The sequence below is a fragment of the Leopardus geoffroyi genome, chromosome E1 (genome assembly GCF_018350155.1).
Source record: "Leopardus geoffroyi isolate Oge1 chromosome E1, O.geoffroyi_Oge1_pat1.0, whole genome shotgun sequence".
Classification (NCBI taxonomy): Eukaryota; Metazoa; Chordata; class Mammalia; order Carnivora; family Felidae; genus Leopardus; species Leopardus geoffroyi.
The window spans coordinates 46,793,269-46,818,844 of NC_059330.1; the positions used below are offsets into that span (position 1 = coordinate 46,793,269).

The window sequence follows — 25,576 nt, forward strand, 5'->3', positions numbered from 1 at the left end:
CGCGAACCATGAGATAATGACCTGAGCTGAAATCAAGAGTCGGGTGCTTAACCGGCTGAGCCACCCAAGTGCCCCCCAAAAGCAACTTTTACTATCAGAAGGGAATAAGGGCCTTCTATGCACTGAGAGTTAACTAATGATTTGCTTCCAGACAGTGGCTGGGTGGCAGACCCTGGCTTTGCTCAGTCCCCCAGGGGTGGCTAGGTGTGAGACCCAGAATGACTCACCACCACAGGATGGGACGTGGGGAGGCCAAGCAAAGAGCACCTGGACTGAATGCACACAGTAGGTTGGACGATGTCCCAGAAGGACATGTACCTGGGCAGGAAACTGACTTCCCCCAGAGAGAGCCCCTGTCCACAGAAAAGTGGGAGACCTATAGGGCAGGCCTTAGAGGGGCAAAAGAAATCACCACCAAAGTGGCCTGGCCAGGTCACAGCTCCCTCCACTTGGGAAGCCCCTCACACTTCCTACTCCCCACTTCAGACTGGTGACACTGGAATATGTGGCTTTACTTCTTTTGTTTAAGTTTTTATTTATTTATTTTGAGAGAGCGAGCTTGAGCAGGGGAGGGGCAGAGAGAGAGGGAGAGAATCTCAAGCAGGCTCTATGTTCAGTGTGGAACCTGCCCTGGGCTCGATCCCATGACCCCGAGGTCACCACCTGAGCTGATATCAAGAGTCAGATGCTTAATCGGCAGAGCCACCCAGGTGCCGCTATGTGACTCTACCTCTGCATACATTTCACAGAGCCAGGAGAATTCTAGATGGAGTAGAAGTGAATCACAAGCCTCTCTGGGTTGTAACGTAGAGACTCAGAGACTGCTGGGGGCCCTTGTTACAATTCAGAGTCCCAGGTTTTATTCCTAGTAAGTCTGGAGTGGGGCCTAAGAACCAGCATTTAATATAATATTTAATACAAGGCATTTCTTTTTTTTTTTTATTTTTTTTAATGGTTATTTTTGAGAGAGAGACAGAGTGTGAGTGGAGGATGGACAGAGAGAAGGGGAGACACAGAATTTGAAGCAGGCTCCCAGCTCTGAGCCGTCAGCACAGAGTCTGACATGGGGCTTGAACCCATGAACCACCAGTCTCTTTGTACAAGAACTCATTGGGGGAACACAGGTCAGTCAAACCAACCAATCATATTTTGTTTCAAACTTGTCTAGGCACCGCCAATTTCTTTTACGTTGTCAAAAAAGAGGAAGTTCCCTAAATGACTCACCAGTATGGGGTCATCATGCCTCCTGTGTCCTCCTCCCTAATTTCTTCTGGAGCTGTTTCAAGAAACTGTTCTTTTAGGGCATTTTTTTCTTCTCTCGCCATGTATGGCTCATTTGCCATTTTGAAGCTTGTGTCTCCAAACCAAAACGTGATGTGGAAAAAGAGTTTTCTCATGTTCCTTTTCTCTCTCTCAGTTCAAAGAGCTGCCCTGGATTGTGAATGGAGGAACAGTAAGTTTCATTTACTTCCTTCTCTCTTTTACCAAAACTCTTTTCACCGACACGTGGAGATGGTCAGCTTTCAGCACGACCATTCACGAATAAGTCTTTCTTTGCTTTTAGACGAACAACCAAAGTCAAGTCTTTTCTGTTACCTACAGTTTAAGAGGAAATGATGGGAGGGAGGGAGTTGAAGGCTCTTTCCTGAGGTTCAGAGATTAAATGTTGAGATTGTTTTTACGCTGAAATGTTTCTTTCTTTCTCTGTTGTTATTGTTTTTTTTTTTTTTAATTTAGAAAATCAACACATAATCATTGTAAAATAATTCAAGCAACAAAATAAAAATATATATTGGGAGGTGGTTTATCATCATGGAACTAGACCAGCCAGGGTTGTGGTCCTAACCCCGGTTTCTACCGTTTTCCAGCAGGCAGGCTGGGTGTCTGATGTAACCACCTGACACTTAATCTCTTTCCTCTGTGATGTGAGGATAATAAAATCACCTACCTGAGAGGGTTCTTACGAGGACTCGGTGGGACAAGCCATGTCCCTTAGCACAGAAATTGGTATATGGTAAGCTGTGAGTAAATGCCAGCCCATGCTGCTGTGACTAGATGAAATATGAAAGTGCTGTTGTGCTCTCCAATTCTCCATTTCCAGAAGCAACCACTTATCAACAGTCATTCTCTATTCGGTACCATAGGAAACAAACTCTTCTGTGACGTGTCCTTTTTAATTTATTTTAAAGTTTATTTATTTACTTGAGAGAGAGAGAGAGAGAGCAGGGGAGAGGCAGAGAGAGAGGGAGAGAGAGAATCACAAAGCAGGCTCTCCACTGTCAGCGCGGAACCCCATGTGGGACTCAAACTCACGACCCTCAAGATCATGACCCGAGCTGAAATCGAGAGTCTTGATGCTTAACTGAACCACCCAGGGGCCCAGTCCTATTTTTAGATGACAATACATCACAGAAATCCTTGTAAGCAGTAGATGTAGACTCACCTCTCTTTTTTCAACGGCTGCTTGGCATTTCATAATGTGACTCAGCCATAGTTCATGTAACCACCCCCCTTACTGATTTATCCAGTTTTTTCTTTGTAATGTAAACAATGCTGCAATGAAAATCCTCATACAAAACATCCTTTGTGGACACAGGAGAGGGGGAGAGCATCTCTGGAGGATAAAATCCTGGAGGTGAAATCGCCGGGTCAAAGGGCATGTACATTTGAATTGTTAAGTTGCCCTCTCAACACACAGACCGGGTACCCAGTCACAGGGTGAGTGTGTCCCAGCCTTCTCCAACAGTGGACACAATCTGTTTTTAAATTTGTGCCAATCCGAAGTTCTATGGAAAGGAAATTTAGGGACAGCCGTCTGGTTGGAAGGAGAGGAGAGGCTTTATCTTGAAGCTGAGCTTATAGAAGCTGAGAAAATGTCAGTTGTCCAGATCAAAAAGGGCAAGGGAGCTTGATGACATTTTTGAGGGGCCTAAACTCCTCCTCCACCCAAACTGTCCCGTGGCCCTAGCATTATTTAATGGCCTTTTGCATTCATTCTTCTGGAAATTACCTATTCATATTATTTGTCCATTTATTTGTCTTTTTCTTATTCAGTTGCCATTGACATATCTATCTATCTATCTATCTATCTATCTATCTACATACGTGAAAATATATATACATGAAAAATCCCTTGCTTTCAAGGGATTTTTAAGTTTTAGGGGAGTCAGTTTTTCAGTCTTTTCTTTGTGGCTCCAATTTTTGTGTCTTATTCGGAAGAGCTTTTCTTCTCAGGTGATATAAAAACATTTTCTAATATTTCTTTAATTCCTTAATAATTTTATTCTTTTACATTAGATTTTCTGATGAGGGTTATTTTTTTCCTTGGCATTTTATTTTATTTTATTTTATTTTATTTTATTTTATTTTATTTTTAACGTTTATTATTTTTGAGACAGAGAGAGACAGAGCATGAACGGGGGAGGGTCAGAGAGAGGGAGACACAGAATCTGAAACAGGCTCCAGGCTCTGAGCTGTCAGCACAGAGCCCGACGCGGGGCTCGAACTCACGAACTGTGAGATCGTGACCTGAGCCGAAGTCGGATGCTTAACCGACTGAGCCACCCAGGTGCCCCTCCTTGGCATTTTAAAATAATAAAATACAAACATACAAGCTATCAAAGACTACTAGCTAGTGTCAAAGGACTCATGAGGGGCTCCTAGCTGGTAGAGCATGTGACTCTTGGTCTTGGGGTCATGAGTTTGAGCCCCATGTTGAGCCCCATGTTGTGCCCCATATTGAATATAGAGCTTACTTAAAAACAAACAAACAAACAAACAAACAAAAAACAAAACAAAAAAGGACTCAGGAGCTGGTATAGAGATGCTTCTCATGGCCAAAAAATGGGATAATAAAAATAATAATTGCAATGGATTGAAATACATCAAATATGTAAACTATGAGTTCATAATGATTCTTTTTTTAAAACAATTTTAACATTTATTTATTACTGAGACACAGAGAGAGACAGAGCATGAGCATGGGAGGGACAGAGAGAGAGGGAGACACAGAATCCGAAGCAGGCTCCAGGCTCTGAGCTGTCAGCACAGAGCCCGACGCGGGGCTTGAACTCACAAACCATGAGATCATGACCTGAGCCGAAGTTGGACGCTTAACTGACTGAGCCACCCAGGTGCCCCAAGTTCATAATGATTCTTAAACAAAAAAATAACAACAGTGAAAGAAAAATATCCTGTTACAAGATGCTAGGAAACCAACTCATTATTTTCAGAACCAGTCAATAAAGGAAGAGAATCAAGCATTTATCCTGCTTTTTCAATGCAAACCGTATCTCCATATAACCATAGTTGATGGGGGCAAGTTTCTCTTTATAGAATTATTTCAGATAATAAATGGAAAAGGAATGAATTAGTATATCACCATTTTGCAACCTCTAATGAAATAATGCTTCCAAGTGATTATTGTCAAAGCCGACTAAGAAACAAAAAGAGAGATGACCAGACATTATGTGCCTCGTAATGGAAGTGCACACTACCCTCATGCATTCTTGCTAAATAAAAGCTAATCTGGGGGCACCTGGCTGGCTTAATAGGAAAAGCATGAGCCTCATGATCTTGAGGTCATGAGTTCAAGCCCACATTGGGTGTAAAGATTACTTAAATAAATAAAACTTAAAAGAAAAAAAAGCTAATCTGAATTTCATTAAATTCAGGGGACAAGGGACAGAGGATCAAGGTAAAGGATACCATGGGAATGTGATCAACAAAATCCAGACCATGGAAAACACTATCGAACAAAGAGCTTGCCATCTTCCACAAATAAATTGCAGGGGGAAAGAAAAAGATGGAAACATCTACAGATTTAAAAAGACATAAGAAATAGGGGCACCTGGGTGGCTCAGTTGGTTAAGTGTCCAACTTCAGCTCAGGTCATGATCTCACAGTTCGTGGGTTTGAGCCCCGTGTCGGGCTCTGTGCTGACAGCTCAGAGCCTGGAACCTGTGTCAGAGTCTGTGTCTCCCCCTCACTCTCTCTCTCTCTCTCTCTCAAAAATAAATGGACGTTAAAAAAATTTTTTTTAATTAAAAAAAAGGTGGGGAGGGACCTGGGTGGGCTCAGTCGGTTAAGCCTCTGACTTCGGCTCAGGTCATGATCTCTCAGTTTGTGAGTTTGAGCCCCTTGTCAGATTCTGTGCTGACGGCTCAGAGCCTGTGTCTCCCTCTCTTTCTCTGCCCCTCCCCTGCTCACTCTCCGTTTCTCCCTCTCGAAAATAAATAAACATCAGAATTTTTAAAATAAATAAATAAAAATAAAAATAAGATGTAAGAAACATATCAAGTAATTACAATGCACCGTTTTGGATCCTAAAAAAACAAAACACAAACACAAAAACAAAAACAAAAACAAAACCCACCAGGAGACAGGAAAATTTGAATACTAACTAGATGTTTGATACAACATTTCAAAAACAATGTTAATTTTTGGGTGTGATAATGGTATTTTTACAAAAAAGAATCTTTACCTTTTAGAGATACAAACTATCACTGTCCTCCAGGCAAAGATCACCAAGGACACATGTGTAGTTGAACAAAGCTGGGTGTATTGACTCTTGGAAGTGACAGCAAGTGTGTCCCATGGGAGCCACGGGATGTCTCAGCAAGAAGGTGTTAGAATCTTATGATAAGATTTGGACTTATGTTAGGTGATTTTGGAGGGAGATTTAAAGCAGCAGGCTTTCCTCTGGATTGGATTCTTTCAGGGAGTGAGGATAGTGATATGGTTGGCCATCTCAATAATTACGATCTAAAAGACAGGAAGAACAGAGCAAGGCAGAGTCAGGGCTGATGAAGATTCAGTAGTCACTCATATCAGCCAGTTCAGGGGGATGTTTGGCCATTTTTATGGTTTGGACGATGCTCACGTCTTTATCTGCGTTCGGAGATGATCGTGAAATTATCTTGTGTTTGTCTCAATCCAACATGGTCACAGGGTCTTTGTCTGGTATTGGTGTTCTTAGCGGTGGGTCACTTCCTAGCCAGGCCGGTTCTCACTTGTCAAGGGCTGTTTTTATTCTCAATACTGAAATTTGTGGAGGAAATAATATGTGGTCTTGGACTTGTTTTAAAATAATGGAAGGGGAGGTGCCTGGGTGGCTTGGTCGGTTAAGTGTCTGACTCTTGATTTCGGCTCAAGTCATGATCCTACGGTTGTGAGATCGAGCCCAGAGTTGGGCTCTGTGCTGGGCGTGGAGCCTGCTTACGATTCTCTCTCTGCCCTTCCCCCACTCACATGCCGCTCCCCACCCCCCGTCAGAAAACAAAACAATACAAATAAAAATAAAAATAATAGAATGGGATGGGAGGCGGATGAAGCAGTTGTGACTACGAGTTGATACTTGTTAAAATGGGTGGTAGGCCCCTGGAGGATCATTACGTACTCTTCTCTACTGTTGTATTAAAATTTTTCTGAAATAATAATTTTTTTTTCCGGGGCGCCTGGGTGGCTTACTTGGTTAAGCACCCGACTTTGGCTGAGGCCATGATCTCACAGTTCACGGGTTTGAGCCCCGCATCGGGCTCTGTGCTGATAGCTCAGAGCCTGGAGCCTGCTTCAGTTTCTGTGTCTCCCTCTCTCTCTGCCTCTCCCCTGCTTGCCCTCTGTCTGTCTCTCTCTCTCTATGTCTCTCTCTCTCTGTGTCTCTCTCCCTCTCTCAAAAATGAATAAGTATTAAAAAAAATTTAAATAATTTTTTTTTCAAAATAAGAAATTTAAAAGAAATAGTGGTCCAAAAAGGTCACCAGACATAATGTTTGGTCAGAGAACCTAGAATTTTAATATTTATTTCAAAAAAATTTTTTTAATGTTTATTTATTTTTGAGAGAGAGAGAGTGAGAGTGAGAGAGAGAGAGAGAGAGAGAGACAGAGGGAGAGTGGAGGAGCAGAGAGAGAGGGAGTCACAGAACCCCAAGCAGGGTCTGTGCTGTCAGCACAGGGGCTAGGTCTTACGAACCATTAGATCATGACTTGAGCTGAAATCAAGAGTACAGACTCTTAACCGACTGAACCACCCAGGCGCCCCGGAATTTTAATATCTCTAAGTCAGCACAGCCAGTCTTAAGGGAGTGTCTTTTATCACACTGTACACCTGCAACTAATATCACACTGTGCGTTAAGTAACTGGAATGAAATTTTTTGTAATTTATTTATTTCAAGAGAGGTAGAGATAGCGCGAGTGGGGGAGGGGCAGAGACAGAGAGGGAGACAGAGAATCCCAAGCAGGCTCCTCACTGGCAGCTCGGAGCCCAATGTGAGGCTCGAACTCACGAAACCGTGGGATCGTGACCTGAGCCGAAAACCAAGAGTCGGATGCTTAACCGACTGAGCCACCCAGGCGCCCCCTCACTAGGATTTAAATTTAAAAAAAGAAAGAAGGAAAAATTAGAGTGTCCACTTAAAGCTCTCACCAGCAGAAGAGCTAGCAAGCACGGAAGAGCTGGTCAAGGCCACCCATCCGTCACTGGAAGGAGCCTCTGTAGGTGCTGAGGCTTTCCTCACACACTGGTCAGCCTGGCTGTGCCGACAAGAAAGTTCTCCAGGAACGAGCGTCTCTACCCCTTGACCCACAAAATGTGGCCAGATTACCACTTAGTTATTAAGCGACATTAACAAAGACTTTTTTCTTGTGTTACTCTGTTTTCCAGAACTCCTTTCTCCAAGTTTGAACTCAAAAACAAATGCAGTCACGAGGGGTCAAAATGTGTCTTTAATTTGTTCCAGCCAGAACCCATCACTACAGATCACCTATCTTTTGTTTCGGCATGAGAAGCACCTGAGAACCCAGGAAGGCAAAGGTGAACCCATGATTTTTAACCTAAGCGTCTCGGAAGCCCATGATTTGGGTCCCTACAAATGCAAAGTCCAAGTTTCTAACTGTTCAGTTACCAAATACAGTCATGAGTTCAACTTCATCTTTGTTGGTAAGTAGAGACTCATCCCTGGGGGGCCCCTGTGATTTGTGGGATTCTTTCCTGTCCTAGAATGGGCTCTCTGCTCTCCTGCGAATACTCCCTCAAGGGCTTGGAAAGTATGTCACTGAGATCTTTAGTCTTATTAATTCCATTTTGCTTGCTCTTCCGAAGACTTTTTTTTTTAATGATTAATAGACTTCTTTAAGCTATTATAATACATAGGGTCATCGTTGCCAGACTTAATATGAAATGTTAAATGGTCGATCCAATTTTCCTTCCTAGATAAGTTTTTCTTTCCTATTTCTGTCAGTTTTGAAAACATAATACCAGAAGAAGGGGGACCCAATTCCTAACAGAGCTCCTAAGAGTGAGGTCTTGGGATTGGGATAGATATTTGCTGATCTTGCATAGGGCCCAATGAATTAAGGCAGGATCTTTGGTGAGCCCTCTGCGGCTGAGATCGTTGTACTGAAGCAAGTACTCCCATTTAGGTTGGGATCTTTTTTTTTTTTTTTTTTAACGTTTACTTATTTATTTTAAGAGAGAGAAAGAGCGTGCATGCAAGGGTGTGAGTTGGGGAGGGGCAAGGTGAGAGGGAGAGAATCCCAAGCAGGCTCTGCAATGTCAGCGCTGAGCCCAACGCAGGGCTCAATCTCCCAAACAGTGAGATCATGACCTGAGGCGAGATCAAGAGTCGGGAGCTTAGTGACTGAGCCACCCAGGTGCCCCAGGTTGGTGTCTTATGACCAACCGCTCAGTTTGCGCCTTCTGGGCTTCCACAGATGTGCCTGTCGTACTCGGCTGGGTGGAAGATAGCAGGCAGGGTGGCCAACCGCCACGGCTGGTATTTGGGGAATGACATCGTGGCAATCCGGCATACCTCTTCCAAAGACTCATTGCTATTTCAAATAATGATAGCCTGATTGCCTTAGACAAAAAGCCTTATGTGAACAATTTGGGAAATTGTTGAGATCTTTTCTAGATGCTTTATTCTAGGATTCCCATCACGTAGGCAAAAACTACTTTTTCTCTGAAGGTGCAAGAAGACTTAGAATCAGTATTGGACCCTGCGGCAAAGGTCTTCAAAGCCCCAGGTCTTTTCCAACTTCTTCCCTTTGCAGTGACCACCCAGCAGGCATCCCACCAGCCAGCACTCTTCCTGCCCAACCACATCTTATTACTGCTATATTTTTCTCTCCCATCTTCCCACCCAAGCCTCTCACAACCTAGCATTAATGGTCTCATTTATAAAGGTGACCTTGTTAAAGGACTTCTGAGAGAGGGAGAGAGGGTTTCCAGGTAATATGTGGGCATGGAACCTGGAGGCTTCTAAACATAAGAGCTCTGACTCGCTGACTGAATCTTTGAGTGATTCTCTAGGTCTGTGCTCTCTAGCATAGTAGCCACTAGCCACGTGTGGTTATTTACATATACATCCAAATTAATTAAAACTAAATGAAGCAAAAAGCTCAATTCCTTAGTGTATTCCATAGCCACAGCCGGCCGGTGGCTGCTTTGTTAGTGCAGACAGAACGTTTCCATCATTACAGAAAGTTCCGAGCGCCATTGCTCTAGTGCAAGCGTTCTTAGCATTTTAGGTTATAGCTGTCTTAACAATCGAATGATAGTGATGGGTACTTTTCCTGAAACATATTCATGAGATTACAGATGCAAATCTCTGCATAAGGCTTTTAGGAGATCCAGGTTAAAACCAACCATTTTAGGAGTTTTGAACCCAAAATGAACAGAAGCCATACTGTAGAAGAAGAGTGAAGAAGGGGCAAATCCTTACAAACATGGTCTTAGGATGTGGTACATGACGTGAGGGCAGGCCCTCCGCTGATAATAGTCCATCTAGGCCACCAGGCTGGACTGAGCCGCCTTGTACTGCAGAAAGAGCAACAGGGTGAGCGTTGGGGAACCTGTGCACCCCTGGCTTCCCGTGCAACTTTGCATATTCCCTTTAGATGCACCTTTGCTATATCTCCAGCCCTCAACCATTAAAATGGGTTAAATGGTAAAATACCATTTAACATGGGTTTTAACTCTGGGTGGGAATCTCAGTCTATTGTGGGCAGCATGGGGTGAGGAGAGTAGGCACTATGGCAGAGAAAACATACGATTGTCCTTCAAATCACTGAGATTCAGTGTGAGAAAAGATGTCAAGACCCACTATTAGTGTGGGTTTCCTCCATTTGAATAATGGGGACCTACACTCCTGTAAGGAATAAGCCCAGTTTTAGATGGTTTATGAACTTGATGGCTGAAGCTTTAAATCAGCTGATTAAAAAAACCCCAAGTCTTCATTTCCTGAGCTTCTGTCCCACAGATATGTATAAAGTCTTCCCACATCCTGCCTTCCAAGTAAATGCACAAGTTTCCTGCAATTTGTCATGGTAACTACACTGTCCTGTAGAATTATTTTGATAGATTATAAGACTGTTTCAGCCCCATTTAGATCCAATTAGTAGATATCTATTGAGTGCTTACCCTGTGCAAGTAATTGTGTTGGGTATTGGGTGTTGCTGGGGTTTCAGTGATGCCTAAGACATGTTCTTGTCCCCAGCCCAGTAGGGGTATGAGCCATGAACACAAATTCACTAATTATTGACTCAATCATCAAATATTTGATGATATCCCAAATGTGCCAAACCCTGGATATACATTAAGTTTCTGCTCTGGTAGAGCTTACAGTCTTGTTGGGGAGATACAAAACCCAAGTACCCAAACAGATTCATAATCACAAACGGCATTGCTTGTTATGAAGAAAAAAGAAACTGGCACAGTGATGGAGTGAGGCAAGGCATGGTGGAGTGATCTACTTAGGTAGGGTAGTTAGGGAAGGCCTCTCAAAGGGGATGGCATTGAAGTAGAGCCTTGAAGAATGAGGAGTTAGCTATGCAAGGAGACAGAGAAAGAGGGCTCTAGTCAAGGGACACTAGCCTGTTCAGGAGCTCCAACTTAGGAAAGAACTTGGCTGGTTGGGAAGGACCTGATAGGAAGCTGGTATGGCCAAAGGTCAAATGAGGGGAGTGTAACCCCAGGTGAGACTAGAGTGGGAAGGGGCCAAGTCAGGCAGGGCCTATGACCCAATTTATCATCTTCAAAGTACATTCTAGGCGAGGCAGGGCAAGAGAAGTTGGGGACTGGTTAGGAGGCTCTTGAAGTCATCCAGGAGACAAACAATGGTGAGGACGGACAGACATGGATGGATTCCAGGTATATTTTGGAGGAAGAAGCAGCAGGATTTGTTTGATGATTGGATTTGGATTCACAGTAGTGAAGGTGAGGAAAGAATCAAAATGATTTCCAGATATCTAATGTGATCCACGATAGGAGTGTTGCATTTACTGAGATGGGGAAAACTAGAAGAATGGGAGGTGGGGGAAATGGAGAGCTGTTCAATGGGTATGTGCAAGATGAGTAAGTTCTCCAGATCTTGCTGTACAACATTGTGCCTGTAGTTAATACTACTGTATTGAGCACTTAAAGATTTAAGAAAGTAGATCTCCTGTTAACTCTTCTTACCATGGTAAAGTGAGTAAATGAATGGATGGATGGGTGGATGAATGAATATATATCTAAATAAAAACATTTCTTTTTTTAATAAAAACATTTCTTAAAGAATGGGATTTTGTTATATGTTTATCTACCTACTGATTTTTCATTAACTAGCAGATCAGCTAGAGTTCAGTTTCAAACAGATTACACTTGAGGGGACCATGAGACACCCAAGTGTATCATATAAGAGGATGGGCCAAAGACGAGAGGAGGCAGAAGAGGAAGCACTTCTGCCTGGAGGATTTAGGCAAGTCTTAAAGGAAACGTGGCAGCTGAATGAGTCTTAAAGGACTCCTTGAAGTTTTTAAAAATATAACTGGGTTAGTGAAGAGTAGCAACTCCCTTACTCTGATCACCATGATGCTGTGACGCCCTTTTACCAGTCAGTCCTTTTACAAACTCTCAGGAAAGTTTACATATTTCCAGTCACTTTAGATATCAGTCCTTGGTCCAGTTTGGATCATCCCATCTCAGCGAGGAGTCCATGCGCCCTGCTTCCTCATGAATTGTTTCAACTGCTCCTTCCTGGACACTACAGGATATAGATTTCAGTTCCATTGGAAGAATGTCCTATCAGTGCTCTTCCCAAAGTTGCTCTCTGAGGCCACCATCACCAACCAGGTGCTGCCTTGTCAAGGATGTTGCTTCAGGGATTCTGCTCAAGGGAGGGGTGGAGCAAGGAGACTAAATCATTTTCCTTGATTTTACTTATACTTGGGTCCTTGTATTTCATTGTTTCTGTGCCAAACTGATATTGTTAAAAAAAAAAAAAATCTGTTTGAGTTGGCCCTGGATCTGCTGGTTTACTAGCTGTGTGAGTTTCTTACCTCTCTGAATCACAGTGGGTTCATCTGCGGAATGGGCATGATATTATCCTCTTTGTAGTACTGTTGTTACAAAGTGAAATGAGGTAATGTGAATAGCAAGCCTGGTACATGAATGGATACTCAACAATTATCCTTCCTTTCCTATAATACTGCTTTATTACTGAATTATTAAATAAATAATATAGCTGGATTCTCCCACAAAATACCCATACCACAGGGTTTTCCCTGACAGAGTTAAGCAGACCCACACACTTCCTGTTGAAAAGTTCTCTTGAATCTATCAGAGTTACTTCCTGCTTGTGGGAGGAAGTAGAAGATAATCATTCAGCTGAATTCTATAAATAAAAATACAGTTAGAAAAGATTATATTTTTAGATTTCTTTGATAAAAAAAAAAAAAAACAATGTAGCCTTATAAAGACTGGGACTAAGAGCGCCTCTCAACTTCATACTTGGAACTAGATCTTTGACAGAATTACACTCGTTGTCAACAATAAACAGATGGAGAATTCTGCTGAAAGGCAAGTTTGTGCTTTGATTCCTCAAAGTAAGAGACACCCTCCACCCTCTGGTGTTCTCAGCACCCAGCTTGTGCCACATTGAGTGGAGCTAACCATATACCATCGGTCTTTCCCACTGGGCTGCAAGCTCCTTGGCTTCTCAAGAAGGGTGTCATTATCTTTGCGTCCACAGTCAGGAATAGAGGTTCAATCCATGCTGGTGGACTGAGTGGGTGAATCCATTCTGCTCATCCCTTTAACACATACTTTCATTTGCCTAGACACAGTGATTACACCAGTGCTGAACGTAAACGTCATTAAAATAGAAACAGACCGACATATAATACTGCATTGCATCTCATTCAACGGCTCTCTGCCCATCAATTATACTTTCTTTGAAAAAGATACTGCCATATCACCAGCCATTTCCAAGTACGTAAGGGAGCCCGCTGAATTCAACTTAACCAAGAAAAGCACTGGCGGAAGGGAAGAGTATAGGTGCAAAGCTGAAAACAAATTGCCTGACCATGCAAAATACAGTCAACCAGTCTTCATCAATCCCTCAACAGGTAAGGGCTACCTGAACTCTTTCGACAGGCTCTGGATTTGCTTCCAAAAACTGCAGCCAGCCTCTCCCCTGCCCACGCACTTCCCACTTTGGCTGTATGCATCCAAAGGCCTTTCCTTTGGAAGGTTCCACACAAATTCTGATGGGGTTTCTTTCTGCCATCCAAAAGAAGACGAAAAGCCTAGAAGCTAGGTCAGGAAGAAACCTTGCAGTGAGATTTCCTGACTTGACCCTGCTTCCTGCCTTGATCTCCCACTGCCCAGGTTCTAAGCTAGCACATTAGAATTTGCATCTTTCTTGGGCTTGGAGCCCGGTCTTGATTTTCTTCTGCTTTTTCATTGACTTCTAATGTCTGTGCCCTCCCGTTTGGCTGTTTCTTGCCCACTACTAATGCTTGGTGAGTCTAGACTTCTGGGGGACCACCCTTGTGGTGAGAAGGGCCCCTGTCCCAGTCCTGTGTTTTGGAAGGCACTGCTTTGGTGCTTCTTGGCCATGTGTCTTCCCACAGGCTGAGGGGCCCAGGGGAACATGAGAATGTGCCCACCTGGACCCTGTATCTCCACTTTCCTAAACCATATTCTGGGTACCTGCACCTGAATTCCCTACCCAGTCACATCAGAACCCTCCTTCCAGGGCCTACACAAGTCTTGTTCCCAGCTCATCCTCCCAAGATTGTACCAGGGTAAGGAAGGATAGGAGCATCCCTAGACTCAAGTGTAGGGAGCTGCTTGTGGGGGGTGTGGACAGCATTTGGACATGCAGGCTAGAGGATCCATGTGTAGGCGAGGCCTCTTGGGGTGCACATCAGAGCTCGAGTGGAAAGCTGGGCTGGGCCTGGGGCTAGGGCTGACTCTCTTCATGCCGCCATATTCTGGCACAGAAGTCTGAAGAGTCTGAGAATTCTAGACTCAAACCTGGCTTTCCAGGTCCTTATGAAGTAACACTTGTCGAGGTAGGAGGAGGGTAGAACAAAAATGAGGTTAGCTAAGGCAGTAGGCACACTTGGGCATTGAACACTTCACCTAGCCTCATCCACAGAAGAACAGAGCCCACACCCTGCTCTTTGGTAAGTTCTAACAGATGAGGCAGCCTGTTGGACTCAGGCTCCAGAGTCCTGCTTTTGCCTACAAACCACAGCCCTTCCATTTACTAGCTGTGTGACTGTAGGAAAGTCCTCTATCCTCTCTGAGCCTTACTCATTTGTAAAATGGGAGTGATATCAATGAGATAAATAAGGCAATGCATGCAAAGTGCTTAACACAGCATCTGGCGTGTAGTTAATAACGAATGGTAGCTGTTTAGGTGACATAAATCATGCCAACATGACTAAGGGCTTTGCCCAATAAGTGGCCAGGCTGTTCTGAGCCTTATGACTCTAACAGTGTTGCCAGGAATCTGGTTCAAGGCCGTGCTGTTTTTTCTCTTCCTTTGTGCGACCCCTTGTGGAAGATGTATTTGGTTGTGACTTTAAGAACTTCACTGAGGGGCGCCTGGGTGGCGCAGTCGGTTGAGCGTCCGACTTCGGCCAGGTCACGATCTCGCGGTCCGGGAGTTCGAGCCCCGCGTCGGGCTCTGGGCTGATGGCTCAGAGCCTGGAGCCTGTTTCCGATTCTGTGTCTCCCTCTCTCTTTGCCCCTCCCCCGTTCATGCTCTGTCTCTCTCTGTCCCAAAAAATGAATGGACGTTGAAGGAAAAAATTAAAAAAAAAAAAAAAAAAAGAAAAAAAAAAAAAAAGAACTTCACTGACTAACAAGTTACCTCTCAAGAGTTGCAGGTGTCCATAGTGGTCTGAGGCAATTAAATTAATTTAGGAGACGGTTGTAAACTGCCCTTTCCAGAACACTCTACAGTTCAATGTCATTGGAAAAGAAAGCTGTGCGGTAACCAATGAACCGCTATCTTCTTCCAGGTGGAGGCAGCTGTCCTTTCTGTCTGCAGCTACTGCTTCTGGGATTATTGCTGGTGCTAATGGTAATAATCCCAATTCTGACATTTTGGATACTACCAAAGTACAGAGCAGGTAAGTTCTTTTGGCAGCTTTTCACGGTTTTCCGTGGGCGTTGGATACAGAGAACAGGAGAGAAGGTGCAGAGGAAGGGAAAGGAAAATTAAAAATGGGATACGACGAAGGGGGCGCCTGCGTGGCTCAGTGGGTTGAGCATCCAATTTCGGCTCAGGTCAGGATCTCGCAGCTGGTGAGTTCAAGCCCCGCACTGGGCTCGCTGCTGTCAGCTGAGAGCCCGCTTCTGATCCTCTGTCCCCCTTTCTCTGCCCCTCCCTCCCTCCCTCCCTCTCTCAAAAATGAATAAGCATTAAAAAAATAAAAGCAAATTGTAAAATATACATAAAAAACCAATAAACATTACCATCTTAACCACTGTTCAGTATACAGTTCAGTATAAGGACACTGCCACTGCTCCACAACCATCACCACCATCCGTGCACGGAACTTTTCTCATCTTGCAACACTGAAATCCTGTCCCCATTAAACCCTCCCCATTCAGCTGCCTTGACCCCAGCCCCTGACAACCAGCATTCTCCTTTCTTCCTCTATGAATTGACTACTCTGGGGACCTCATCTAAGGGAATCCTAGGGTGTCTCTCCTTTGGTAACAGGCTTATTTCACTCAGCGTAATGTCCTCAAGATTCATCCATGTTGGGCATGTGTCAGAAATTTCCTTCATTTCTAAAGCTGAAGAATATTCCATCACAGATACATACATAGATACAAATACATATATCCGCTAAATTTATCCATTCGTCTGTCAGCGGGGCCTTGGGTTGCTTCCGCCTTTGGGCTATTGTGAGTAATGCTGCTGTAAACATGGGCACACAAATCTGAATAATTTTTTAACAAAAGGCCCCGCATGTTCGCATTGCACTGGGCCCTGCAAATGACGTGGTAGGTCCCGACCGCCAGCTCCGCAAAGGCAAGAGCTTTGCCTTGTAATTGTCCACCTCCTTGCTGGCCCTGCCCCTCCGAGGAAGCTCCGTAATTGAAGATGAACTCAAGCAACATGCCTCTGCCTCACCTCAGGTGCTGCATCAAGCCCCAGGCACTGCTTTTCGCCAGTCACCTCTCGGGACCACCTCTACTTAAGATTTTGAAATTTGGCCTTTTCACTTGGCCCACAAGTATGGAGGAATATCAAGATTTGCACAAAAAACCAGGATGTCTCCGTACCAGTGAGCCGAGGGGTGTTGGGCAGGTTCCTTCACTTGCTGGAGCCTCAGTGTTCTGACCTGTAGAATGGGGAGATACTGTCACAGCTAGGGAGAGACCTAAGTGATGCATGTTAGCCACCTGTGCCTCCCCCTGTGCCTCCTCTAGAGAGTTTTAAGGCAGAGAAGTCAGGGACTCAGTTGACACAAAACTTGAAACTAGATGTCAAAATGTATACATCTTATACCTTTTTACAACCTGTCTTCCCTTCTTACAAAAAGCCCAGGGTCTTGCAAAAGTGGAATTAGCATTCTTTGATTACTGGCCAGGATTCAATAGAACTCGGCTGGGTAATTTACTGTCTCTTGCAGATATTACAAAGGTTTTTACAGACTGTTCTTTTTCAGCAAAGGAAAGAAAATGTGTCTCTGGCCAACCCAAATGCAATCTGCGTAATCTGATGGGCAAAGGATGTTCCTTGCAGACCCAGGGAAATAAATCAAAAGGGCTTCTGGCTTGGAGAAGCGGGTGATATGGATTCCTCGCTAAGCCCATGGTTTTCCTTCAATGGATGACAGTGTAGGCCATTGGAGCGGGGTCATTCTTTGTTTCGGAACTTTGGGGGATTCGGCTCCTTGGCAGAGGAAATGAGAAAAATGTGGCTGAATTGGTTTAATGTTTCTGTACCAATTTATGTAGGAAAAGCTATGAGAGATCAGGCACCCAGAGACTATAGAAATACACCCATGGAAATTGGAATATACGCAAATGTCTGTGAAACTCAAGCAGGTAAGAGAACTTTGTTGGGTATTTTGATTGGTTTGGTTGGTTGGTTTCAGGTTTCGTCTTTTTAAAATTTTTTTAAGGTTGTACAGACACACGGGTACAAAAAAAAAAAATGAAGAAAAGTTATAGAATACAAGGGCTCCCTCCGACCCATGACCTCCAGTTCCACCCTGCCGGTTTAACCATCAGTTTTTAAAATCCTTCCACAGATACTCTATGCATATGGTAGCAGGTCATAGCCATGCCATCCTACGCCTTGATTTTTTTCACTTCACAACATATCGTGGAGATATTTTAATGTCAATTCGCAATGATCCGCAGGGTGTTCCAGAGCCTCTTATGACCCCCTCTTAATGCAGGCATCATACGCTGCTTTATGGTAAATAGACCCAGGGCAGGGCCTTGGTAACGATGAGAATAAACCCGGCCAACTGACTGAGGGCCGGCCTTGTCCCCAGGCATGGCGCTAAGCAAATTACCTGCTCTGTACTATGCAAACACCACTGACTCCCAATTTATCTCGTTCCCATAGACTCTGTGCCAGGCTTGGAACCAAGGCAGTGTGTTCGCACAGCCCAAGATGGTGAGTGCTCTCTGGGAAAAGTCCAGAGGCTGCACACCATTTCGAGGGCAGATGGCTAAACCCTGCCCTCGAAATGGTGATCAGAGATTCGGATGACAGGCCTAGTAACTCTGTTCCCTGTCTTTTGCCCAGGAACCGGACACTCCCAGGAGATACATTATGCTACCCCCATGTTCCAGGAGGTGGCACCTGGAGGTCGTGGTGAGCCAGTTTGGGATAAGAGATGCTAACAAAATGAGACCGCGGTCCCTGTGAGGCCACCATACTCTGGGGCTTTAGAAGCCCAAGGACCGGGTAGATGGGGGCAACATGCACACCCAGGGTACCAGTAGCAACCAATACCACAGCTCCTAACAAATGACATTGGGAGATGGGTGGGTAGGGAAGAGGGAAGGATGTGACATAGTGACGTATAAAAAACTCAGAGAGGAGGATACCGGGGTAGTCCTAAACCATTTTAAAGAATAAATTGTTTGTATACAGTCCAGGAAAAAAACCCAGTTAATTCTTGGTTCTGTCAATCCACCCAGCTACTAAAATGAGATTTTTTTTTTTTTGAGGGGTGGTGGTGGTTGGTTTTTAGAGACTCTATGGATATATACATTAGTTTTACTGAATTATTTTCTCTTTTATATTTCAGAAGCCTGTAATGATTGTAAAACTGGGTCTATCTATTCTGAGCTCATCAGAAGATGACATTTAAAGCTACAAGCTACATCTCAGAGTAAGATGCTTTTTCTGAAGCTGATTTACATGAAGAAAAAGCAAATTTGACTAATACTTAAAAATATCTCACTGGTTACCTAAAATAAATTACTATTTTTCATGATCAAACACTATTCCTTTGGCCTATTTGGGTACATCCAATCCTGTCGTCAGATAATAGTTTTGTCAGGTGGGATCCTGACTGGTGACAGGTTTTAAATGCTTTTGCTATTTTTATGCATGGACCATTCTCTCCCCATTGCCACATCATTAAAAAAGAGTACTTGTGGGGCGCCTTGGGTGGCTCAGTTGGTAAAGCATCGGACTCTTGATTTCAGCTCATGATCTCACAGTCGTGAGATCGAGTCTCCCCCGGGGCTCCACTCGGCATGGAGCCTAATTAAGATTCTCTCTCTGTGTCCCTCCCATGCTTTCTCTCTTTCTCTCTAAAAAAAAAAAAAAAAAGAGTAATTGTTAGACCACTGTGCTTTTTGTGTCTAAATTCTAAAACAAAAATTGGTGCCTTTGAAAATGTGTCTGAAGAAAACAGTCCCTATAGTTACACACCAAGTACACATTTATTACCCATTGCTGTTTTGGTTTGCTCTCAGATTTTGGAAGGCTGCAAAAACATTTATATTGATTTTCATGGACTTCCTCAGTCCTCAAGACTTAGCTAATATCAAAGGCGTGCCTTTATGCGCTGCATTTCCCATCAGCATTCTGTGGAGAGAACAGTGTTGTGTGGGAGAAAGGAGAATGGATTACTTTGACTGTTTTAACAAATTACCACAAACTGGTGGCTTAAAACAACAGAAATTTATTTTCATAGTTCTGGTGACCAGAAATCCAAAATCAAGATGTCGGCAGCGCTGGGCTCCCTCTGAAGACCCTAAGGGAGAATCCTGCTCGTCTGCTTCAGTTTCCCGTGGTTCCTGGTGTTCCTTGGCTTGTGGCAACATCTCTCTAGTCTCTGCCTCTGTCTTCACATGGCCTTCTCGTCCTTTGCCTTTCTTTTATAAGGACACTGGCCATTGGATCTCGGAACCCCCTGGATAATCTGGGATGGCCTCATCTCAAGATCCTCAATTATAGCTGCATAGACCCTTTTTTCAAATTAGGTGACATTCACAGGTTTCAGGAGTTAGGACACGGACTTAATCTTTTTGGGGAGCCACCCATTCAGACCCCTACAGGGGACAAAATGGTTCCTAGTTTAAGCCTCTCATCCTAGGAGTTATTAGTAACATCCAATAAAAGCCAAAAGGCATTTGTAGACAACCAAAACAACATGGCCAACATTTTTCTGCTCTGCTCTTCTTCTGGGTGGTGCCTGAACCTCTGTCTTAATCGCTCCCAACAGTGGACCTCTGACTAGAAAAAGCACAGCTACCAGTTATTAGACACCAACTGTATAACATTCTGTAAGGCCGATATTAAGAACTTGCTTTTACAGGTAAGGAAACTTAGACTCAGATGAGGTAAGTAATTTTACAAGGTCACCCACAGCTTAGTGGTGGTTGAATTGGGAGTTCAGTCCTAGCAAAGATCAGCAGAAGCACTGGCCATGGAAATGCCTCTTAGGGTGGGAAGGGATACTGTGCACACAGGTCCAGACTAGAGGATTGTGTTGTCATAAGGCAGCATTCATGAGCATAATTTCTGCCCTTTCTCTGTTGATATTTGTATTTGGGGGAAATCAGTATGTCACAGAGGCTAAGAGAGTAAGGAGTCAAACAGACTGAGCTGAATTCAGGCTCAGTCATGTTTTAACTGTGTGACTCTGGATAAGTTATGGGCTTCAGTTTTTTTTCATCTGGGGGGTAAGAGCAAAGTGGGGAGCGGGGGAGACAAATAAATACCTGCATCATGGAGCCACTGTGAGAATTAGCTCAGGTAATGAATGTAAAGGGCTTGCAACAGGGTCAGGCATATAATAAGAATTTTTAAAAGGCTACCTCTTTGTGGTATGATGCTTACTCTTGAGTCATACCAGTTGGCTGCGCCCCTTAGAAATCTTGAAGTCTTTGTGGTCATAAACTTGGCAACTCAGTCACCATTGGCCTCTTCTGTCTTGGGCTCCCTCCTAAAGCAGAGCCTGAGACAAGGACTTGGGTGCAGGTAGCCTATATGTCAGGTGACCCCAGGCGCTGGGAGTGAGAGAGCAGGTACAGTGAAACATTTCAGAGGAGGGAAAGTCAACCCAGGGCGGGGAGGGGCCAGCAAGCTAGAAACCTTACTGGGAATTGGATTTGATCCAGTTAAGACCTTCTGAAGTTTTGAAGTCCAGAATGCCTCTGGGTTTCACAGCATGCCCTGAATCGACAGCCTCTCATTTTCTCCTTGCAAAGCTTTTAAAGCACTTAGTAGAAGCCAACCAAGTCCACAATCCATATAATTACGATTGCCCTGTGCCTTTCAAGTGCTAAAACCATGGAAGAGCCTAGTGCTTCACTTTCTACCCCCGTCCTCTTTCCCACTGCAGGGGAAGGTGTTAGTAATTGTAAAGTAATTGGGAGGCTATGGCGTGCAAGTGTTATCACCACCCCCTTCCAACATCACATGTTGCCATCCATCCAAGGAGTAATTCCGCTTCCCAGCACTGCTTTCTAGGGCCTTCTGATACCCTGTCTTTTCCTGGGCTAGCCCTGAAAGCAGAGCCTGAGATAAGGCCTTCTGTGCAAATAATTTATCTGGGAGGTGACGCAAGCATCAGGTACTGGAGGAAAAGCCAGTACCAGGGTGTACTGTTGAGTTGGGCAACTGGGGCTTGATCTCACTGGAACCTTCTGAGCAACGAGAAGATGTTTCTTAGAACTGTCTGCCTAAGGACTGATAGTAAGAAGCGGTTATCCATTGACTTCCATCCCTGATTGGCTGAGGGGTGTCCCAGGAGGGGATGCCTCCCCGACTTCTAGGCTGTGCATGTGGACATTCCAAGTGGGTTTCCATGGGCGTCTCATGCAGGGCACTGCAAAGCACCAGGGCAGAAAATGGTATGTGTTGCACGCTTGAAGTGAGAAGCTGTCAACACAAAGTGAACGAAGTCCCAGATGCGGCTGGAATCAGAGGTGAGGCCCCGAGGATGTGACACAAGATACAGAGGTGGTGGCTACGCCATCTCGCCAAAGTTCCTTTGTGAAAACAATAACTGCCATGTGTTGAGCACATACCAGTGTCCAGCTGCTATTAAGTGCTTTGTGTACCTTATATGCTTCCATGGTCCTCACGATTCCCTCCCCATCCAGCTGCGACTTCCTGTGGCTTCCCACTCCACACCCCCCCCCCGCCCCCCACCACCCCCCCACCCCCCCGCTCCCCACACAGGTTCTGGCTTTCGGATTGAATTGTTCAGGAAGGGAAGAAGAGGAAAAGGAAAAGGAAAAGACCTACTGAGCTTTCATTTCAATAGCTACTTTGTTTTCAGGTCTATTTCAGCTTCACTTTGGTTCTTTTTCCATACTGTCTTTAGTTCTGCCTGTTTTTGCATTGAATACAAATGGAATCATGGAGCAGTCATTCTTGTGTCTGGTTTTTTTCTGCCCAACATTGTATTTGTGAGATGTGTGAGGTGCAGCATGCAGCTTTAATTGTGTATTTCACTACTAAATAGTATTCCATTGTTTGAATATACTGTAACTTATCTATTCTGCAGCTGACAAACATTTGGGCTGTTGTCAACTTGGGGCTATTACAAATAATGAAGCTGTGACTGCTCTTATGCAACAACATGTCTGCTGCTTCCATGTGCGTGCGACTATGTTGAATATGTATAGGAATACAATGACTGGGTCATGGGATTCATCCCCATGTTTATCCCCAATGTAAGGAGATGATGCCATTATATTTTCCAAAGTGGTTCTATCACCTTTCTATCACCTTTCCATTCCCTTGAATGGTAGACGATGTCATTTTATTTATTTATTTATTTATTTATTTATTTATTTATTTATTTATTTAGAGAGCGTGAGCAGGGGAGAGGGGCTGAGGGAGAGAGAGAACCTCTAGCAGGCATCATGCTCAGCACGAGTCCGATGTGGGTCGTTACTTATTTATTTTTTAAATTAATTTACTTACTTACTTAGAGAGCATGAGTGGGAGAGAGGGGCAGAGGGAGAGAGAGCACCTCAAAGAGGCATCATGTTCAGCATGAGCCTGATGTGGGTCGATCCCATGACCCTGGGATCATGACCTACACAGAAACCAAGAGTCGGATGCTCAATTGACTGAGCCACCCAGGTGCCCCGCACGGTCATTTTAATTGAACCATTCTTGTGGCCATCTAGTAATATCTTTTTGTGATTTTAACTTGCGTTTCCCTGAGACTAATAAGGTTGAACACACTTTCCCATATTTATAGGTCATTTGGATTTCTTTTTTTAATGAAATCCCTGTTTGAGGCCCTTACTTAGCCTGTTTTTCTGAAGCGTTTTGACTTTCATATTTTGGTCTACATCCACCCAGATGTGTGTGGTGTGGACATCATAGTTCATCCCTCCCGTGCACGAACATAGCCAACTCTAGCACCATCCACTGAAAAGCTGTCCTTTGCCCGCCAAACTGCTGTATCATCTCTGTCACACAATCAAATGTCCATGTACAATGTGTGTTTCCTTCTGCGCTTCAGATCGTTTCATTGTTCTACTTATCTCTCCTGCGTTAGTACCATATACTCTTTTTTTAAGTTTATTTATTGTGAGAGAGAGAGATACTGAGTGATTGTGGGAGGGGCAGAGAGAGAGAGAGAGAATCCCAAGCAGGCTCTGTGCTGTCAGTGCAGAGCCCGATGCGGGGCTCGAAATCACGAACCATGAGATCGTGACCTGAGCTGAAACCGAGAGTCAGACGCTTAACCGACTGAGCCGCTCAGGTGCCCTGCCACCATACTCTTCTAAATAAGTTTTGATAACTGGAAAAGCAAATTTTCCCATCTTGTTCTTTTTAAGAATGTCTTAGCTATTCTTGACCTTTTGCATTTCCAATTAAATCTTAGAGTCAGCTTGTTATTTTCTTAAAGAAAACAAAAACAAAAACAAAAACAAACCCTGAACATTAGAGGGATTTTGATTGATACTGGATTGAATTTATAGATCCATTTGGGGAGCATTAACATTGTTATAATAATGAGTCTTGCACATTACAAGCATCTCACTGCTTTTGTCTTCTTGGATTCTCTTAACATTTTATCATTTCCTGCATACCCATCTTACACATCTTTCGTTCCACATCTTATTTATTCCTAGGTACTTGATATGTTGATGCTGTAAGTTGTATTTTATTTCATGCTGTTGATATACAGAACACAGTTTTTTTTTTTTTTTTGTCTGATTTTGTATCCTTTAGCAACCCTGCTAAACTCTCTTCAACTTAAATAACTTAACTGTAGGGGCGCCTGGGTGGCGCAGTCGGTTAAGCGTCCGACTTCAGCCAGGTCACGATCTCGCGGTCCGTGAGTTCGAGCCCCGCGTCAGGCTCTGGGCTGATGGCTCAGAGCCTGGAGCCTGTTTCCGATTCTGTGTCTCCCTCTCTCTCTGCCCCTCCCCCGTTCATGCTCTGTCTCTCTCTGTCCCAAAAATAAATAAACGTTGAAAAAAAAAATAAAAAAAAAGATAACTTAACTGTAGATGTTCTTACAATCTGGAGACTGGAGAGCTACTGCTGCCGTTACCCTGGCTGCCTCCTGCCACAACAGCCTCAGGCCCAGAAACTGGAGGCTCGACATGGGATGTGGAGTTCTGCCACCGCAGACATTTGCTTCTCAGCGACAACCACCACCTTCCCTTCTACTTGCCAGATCCCACGCACGCGTGTCTAAATGGAAGACATTCACAACCACACACACCCTGGCAGTAAGGGAATTGTAATTTTTTAGGTTTCTGATGCCACCAAATAGGAGGGTCATGATGACACTTAAGAGAGCCAAAGAATCTACCACATCAGCCAAAATATCAACCAAGACTGAGGGTAAAATGAAGGCATTTTAAGACAAAGACTGAGAAGGAGGTTTTCCAATCATGTTCTCAGTGAAACAAGTACGCCGTATACTTGAAGAAGAAACCTGAACGCAGATAAAGGGTGTAAGATTCAAGAAGATTCATAGAGTAAACATAAATGACAGAAGGCAGGGGGGCAGAAAGAGAGGTGTGCCTGAGGTTTGCAAACATTATAAAGCTACTTGATGGGGGGCTTAAAGTCACCAACCATGAGATCACGACCTGAGCCAAAATCAAGAGTTGGACGCTCAACTGACTAAGCCACCCAAGTGTCCCTAAGTGACGTGGGTCTTGACCACCTCTCTGACCTCTTCTACCCATCTCCCCTATGCTCATCTATTCCGGCTCCCCTGGCCTGTTTTCTGCTCCTTGATCGTTCCACACCTTTTCCCTCCTAAGGGCCTTGGCTCTTGCTAGTCGCACCGCCCCAGATCTTCACACACCTGACCCCTTTGTATCATTCAGCCTCAATTTGAAGGTCAGGTTCTCAGAGCTTCCCCGACAACCTATGCAAAACACACTACCCAGCCACGATTTGGCACATCATCCTGTTCTATTACCTACAACACTACCACTATCTGAAATTACCTGAAATTGTCCATGTGCCTCCCGCTTAGCATCTGTCCCCACCTGCCCACCCCTGGAAGGGACTTGTCTGTGTTGTTCACCACTACGTCCTTAACACTTACAGTCCCTGGGACTCAGGTGCTCAGAAAGCCTTTTTGAATGAACACGATGAATAAATAGAGAACCATAACAGGCCGGTCTTCAGGAGAAGCACAATTATCTGAGAGAAATTTCTCCCATGCTTCCTTACAGGACGATGTGGTATAACAGCAAACAAATGCCTTCAAAAACACTCTTATGGCTAAATCAACAATGAGTTCACAGGACTATTTCTTAGTAACATCTTTCAATGGATATTGGTGTGGTGTAATACGTGAGAAGGGTATTTGGTAAAA

At 44.2% G+C, this 25,576-nt stretch overlaps 2 protein-coding genes across 5 annotated transcripts in view; one reads left to right on the top strand and one right to left on the bottom strand.

Annotated features, from left to right (window-relative positions):
* Positions 1 to 1,306: 1,306 nt before the first annotated feature.
* On the top strand, positions 1,307 to 24,749 carry MILR1 (mast cell immunoglobulin like receptor 1). 4 transcript variants are annotated; one of them, XM_045490693.1, is made up of 9 exons: positions 1,320 to 1,453; positions 7,662 to 7,937; positions 13,097 to 13,384; positions 15,293 to 15,403; positions 17,247 to 17,336; positions 17,866 to 17,916; positions 18,049 to 18,117; positions 18,557 to 18,640; positions 24,246 to 24,749. In XM_045490693.1, exons 1-8 carry the CDS (start codon positions 1,324 to 1,326, stop codon positions 18,610 to 18,612), a joined length of 1,071 nt encoding a protein of 356 aa, XP_045346649.1. In that variant the 5' UTR covers positions 1,320 to 1,323; the 3' UTR covers positions 18,613 to 18,640; positions 24,246 to 24,749. The 4 variants fall into 4 exon arrangements, with proteins under 4 accessions (XP_045346650.1, XP_045346649.1, XP_045346651.1 ...); XM_045490695.1 differs by having other exon boundaries at positions 1,336 to 1,453; positions 7,738 to 7,937; XM_045490697.1 differs by lacking the exon at positions 1,320 to 1,453 and adding an exon at positions 2,605 to 2,718.
* Positions 19,422 to 25,576, bottom strand: part of POLG2 (DNA polymerase gamma 2, accessory subunit) — a 31,035-nt gene continuing 24,880 nt past the window's right edge. The window contains exon 8 of the mRNA XM_045490683.1: positions 19,422 to 21,592. Within this exon, the coding sequence (XP_045346639.1) occupies positions 21,433 to 21,592 (160 nt within the window). The 3' untranslated portion in view covers positions 19,422 to 21,432. The remainder of the gene's footprint in view (positions 21,593 to 25,576) is intronic.

Bases quoted from the DNA above. Each gene is read 5' to 3' on its own strand.
- MILR1 (XM_045490694.1), top strand. From the start codon at position 1,324: ATGTATGGCTCATTTGCCATTTTGAAGCTTGTGTCTCCAAACCAAAAC. The intron at 13,385-15,292 runs GTAAGGGCTACC...ATCTTCTTCCAG, and splicing joins CTTCATCAATCCCTCAACAG to GTGGAGGCAGCTGTCCTTTC. The intron at 17,917-18,048 runs GTGAGTGCTCTC...TCTTTTGCCCAG, and splicing joins TGTTCGCACAGCCCAAGATG to GAACCGGACACTCCCAGGAG.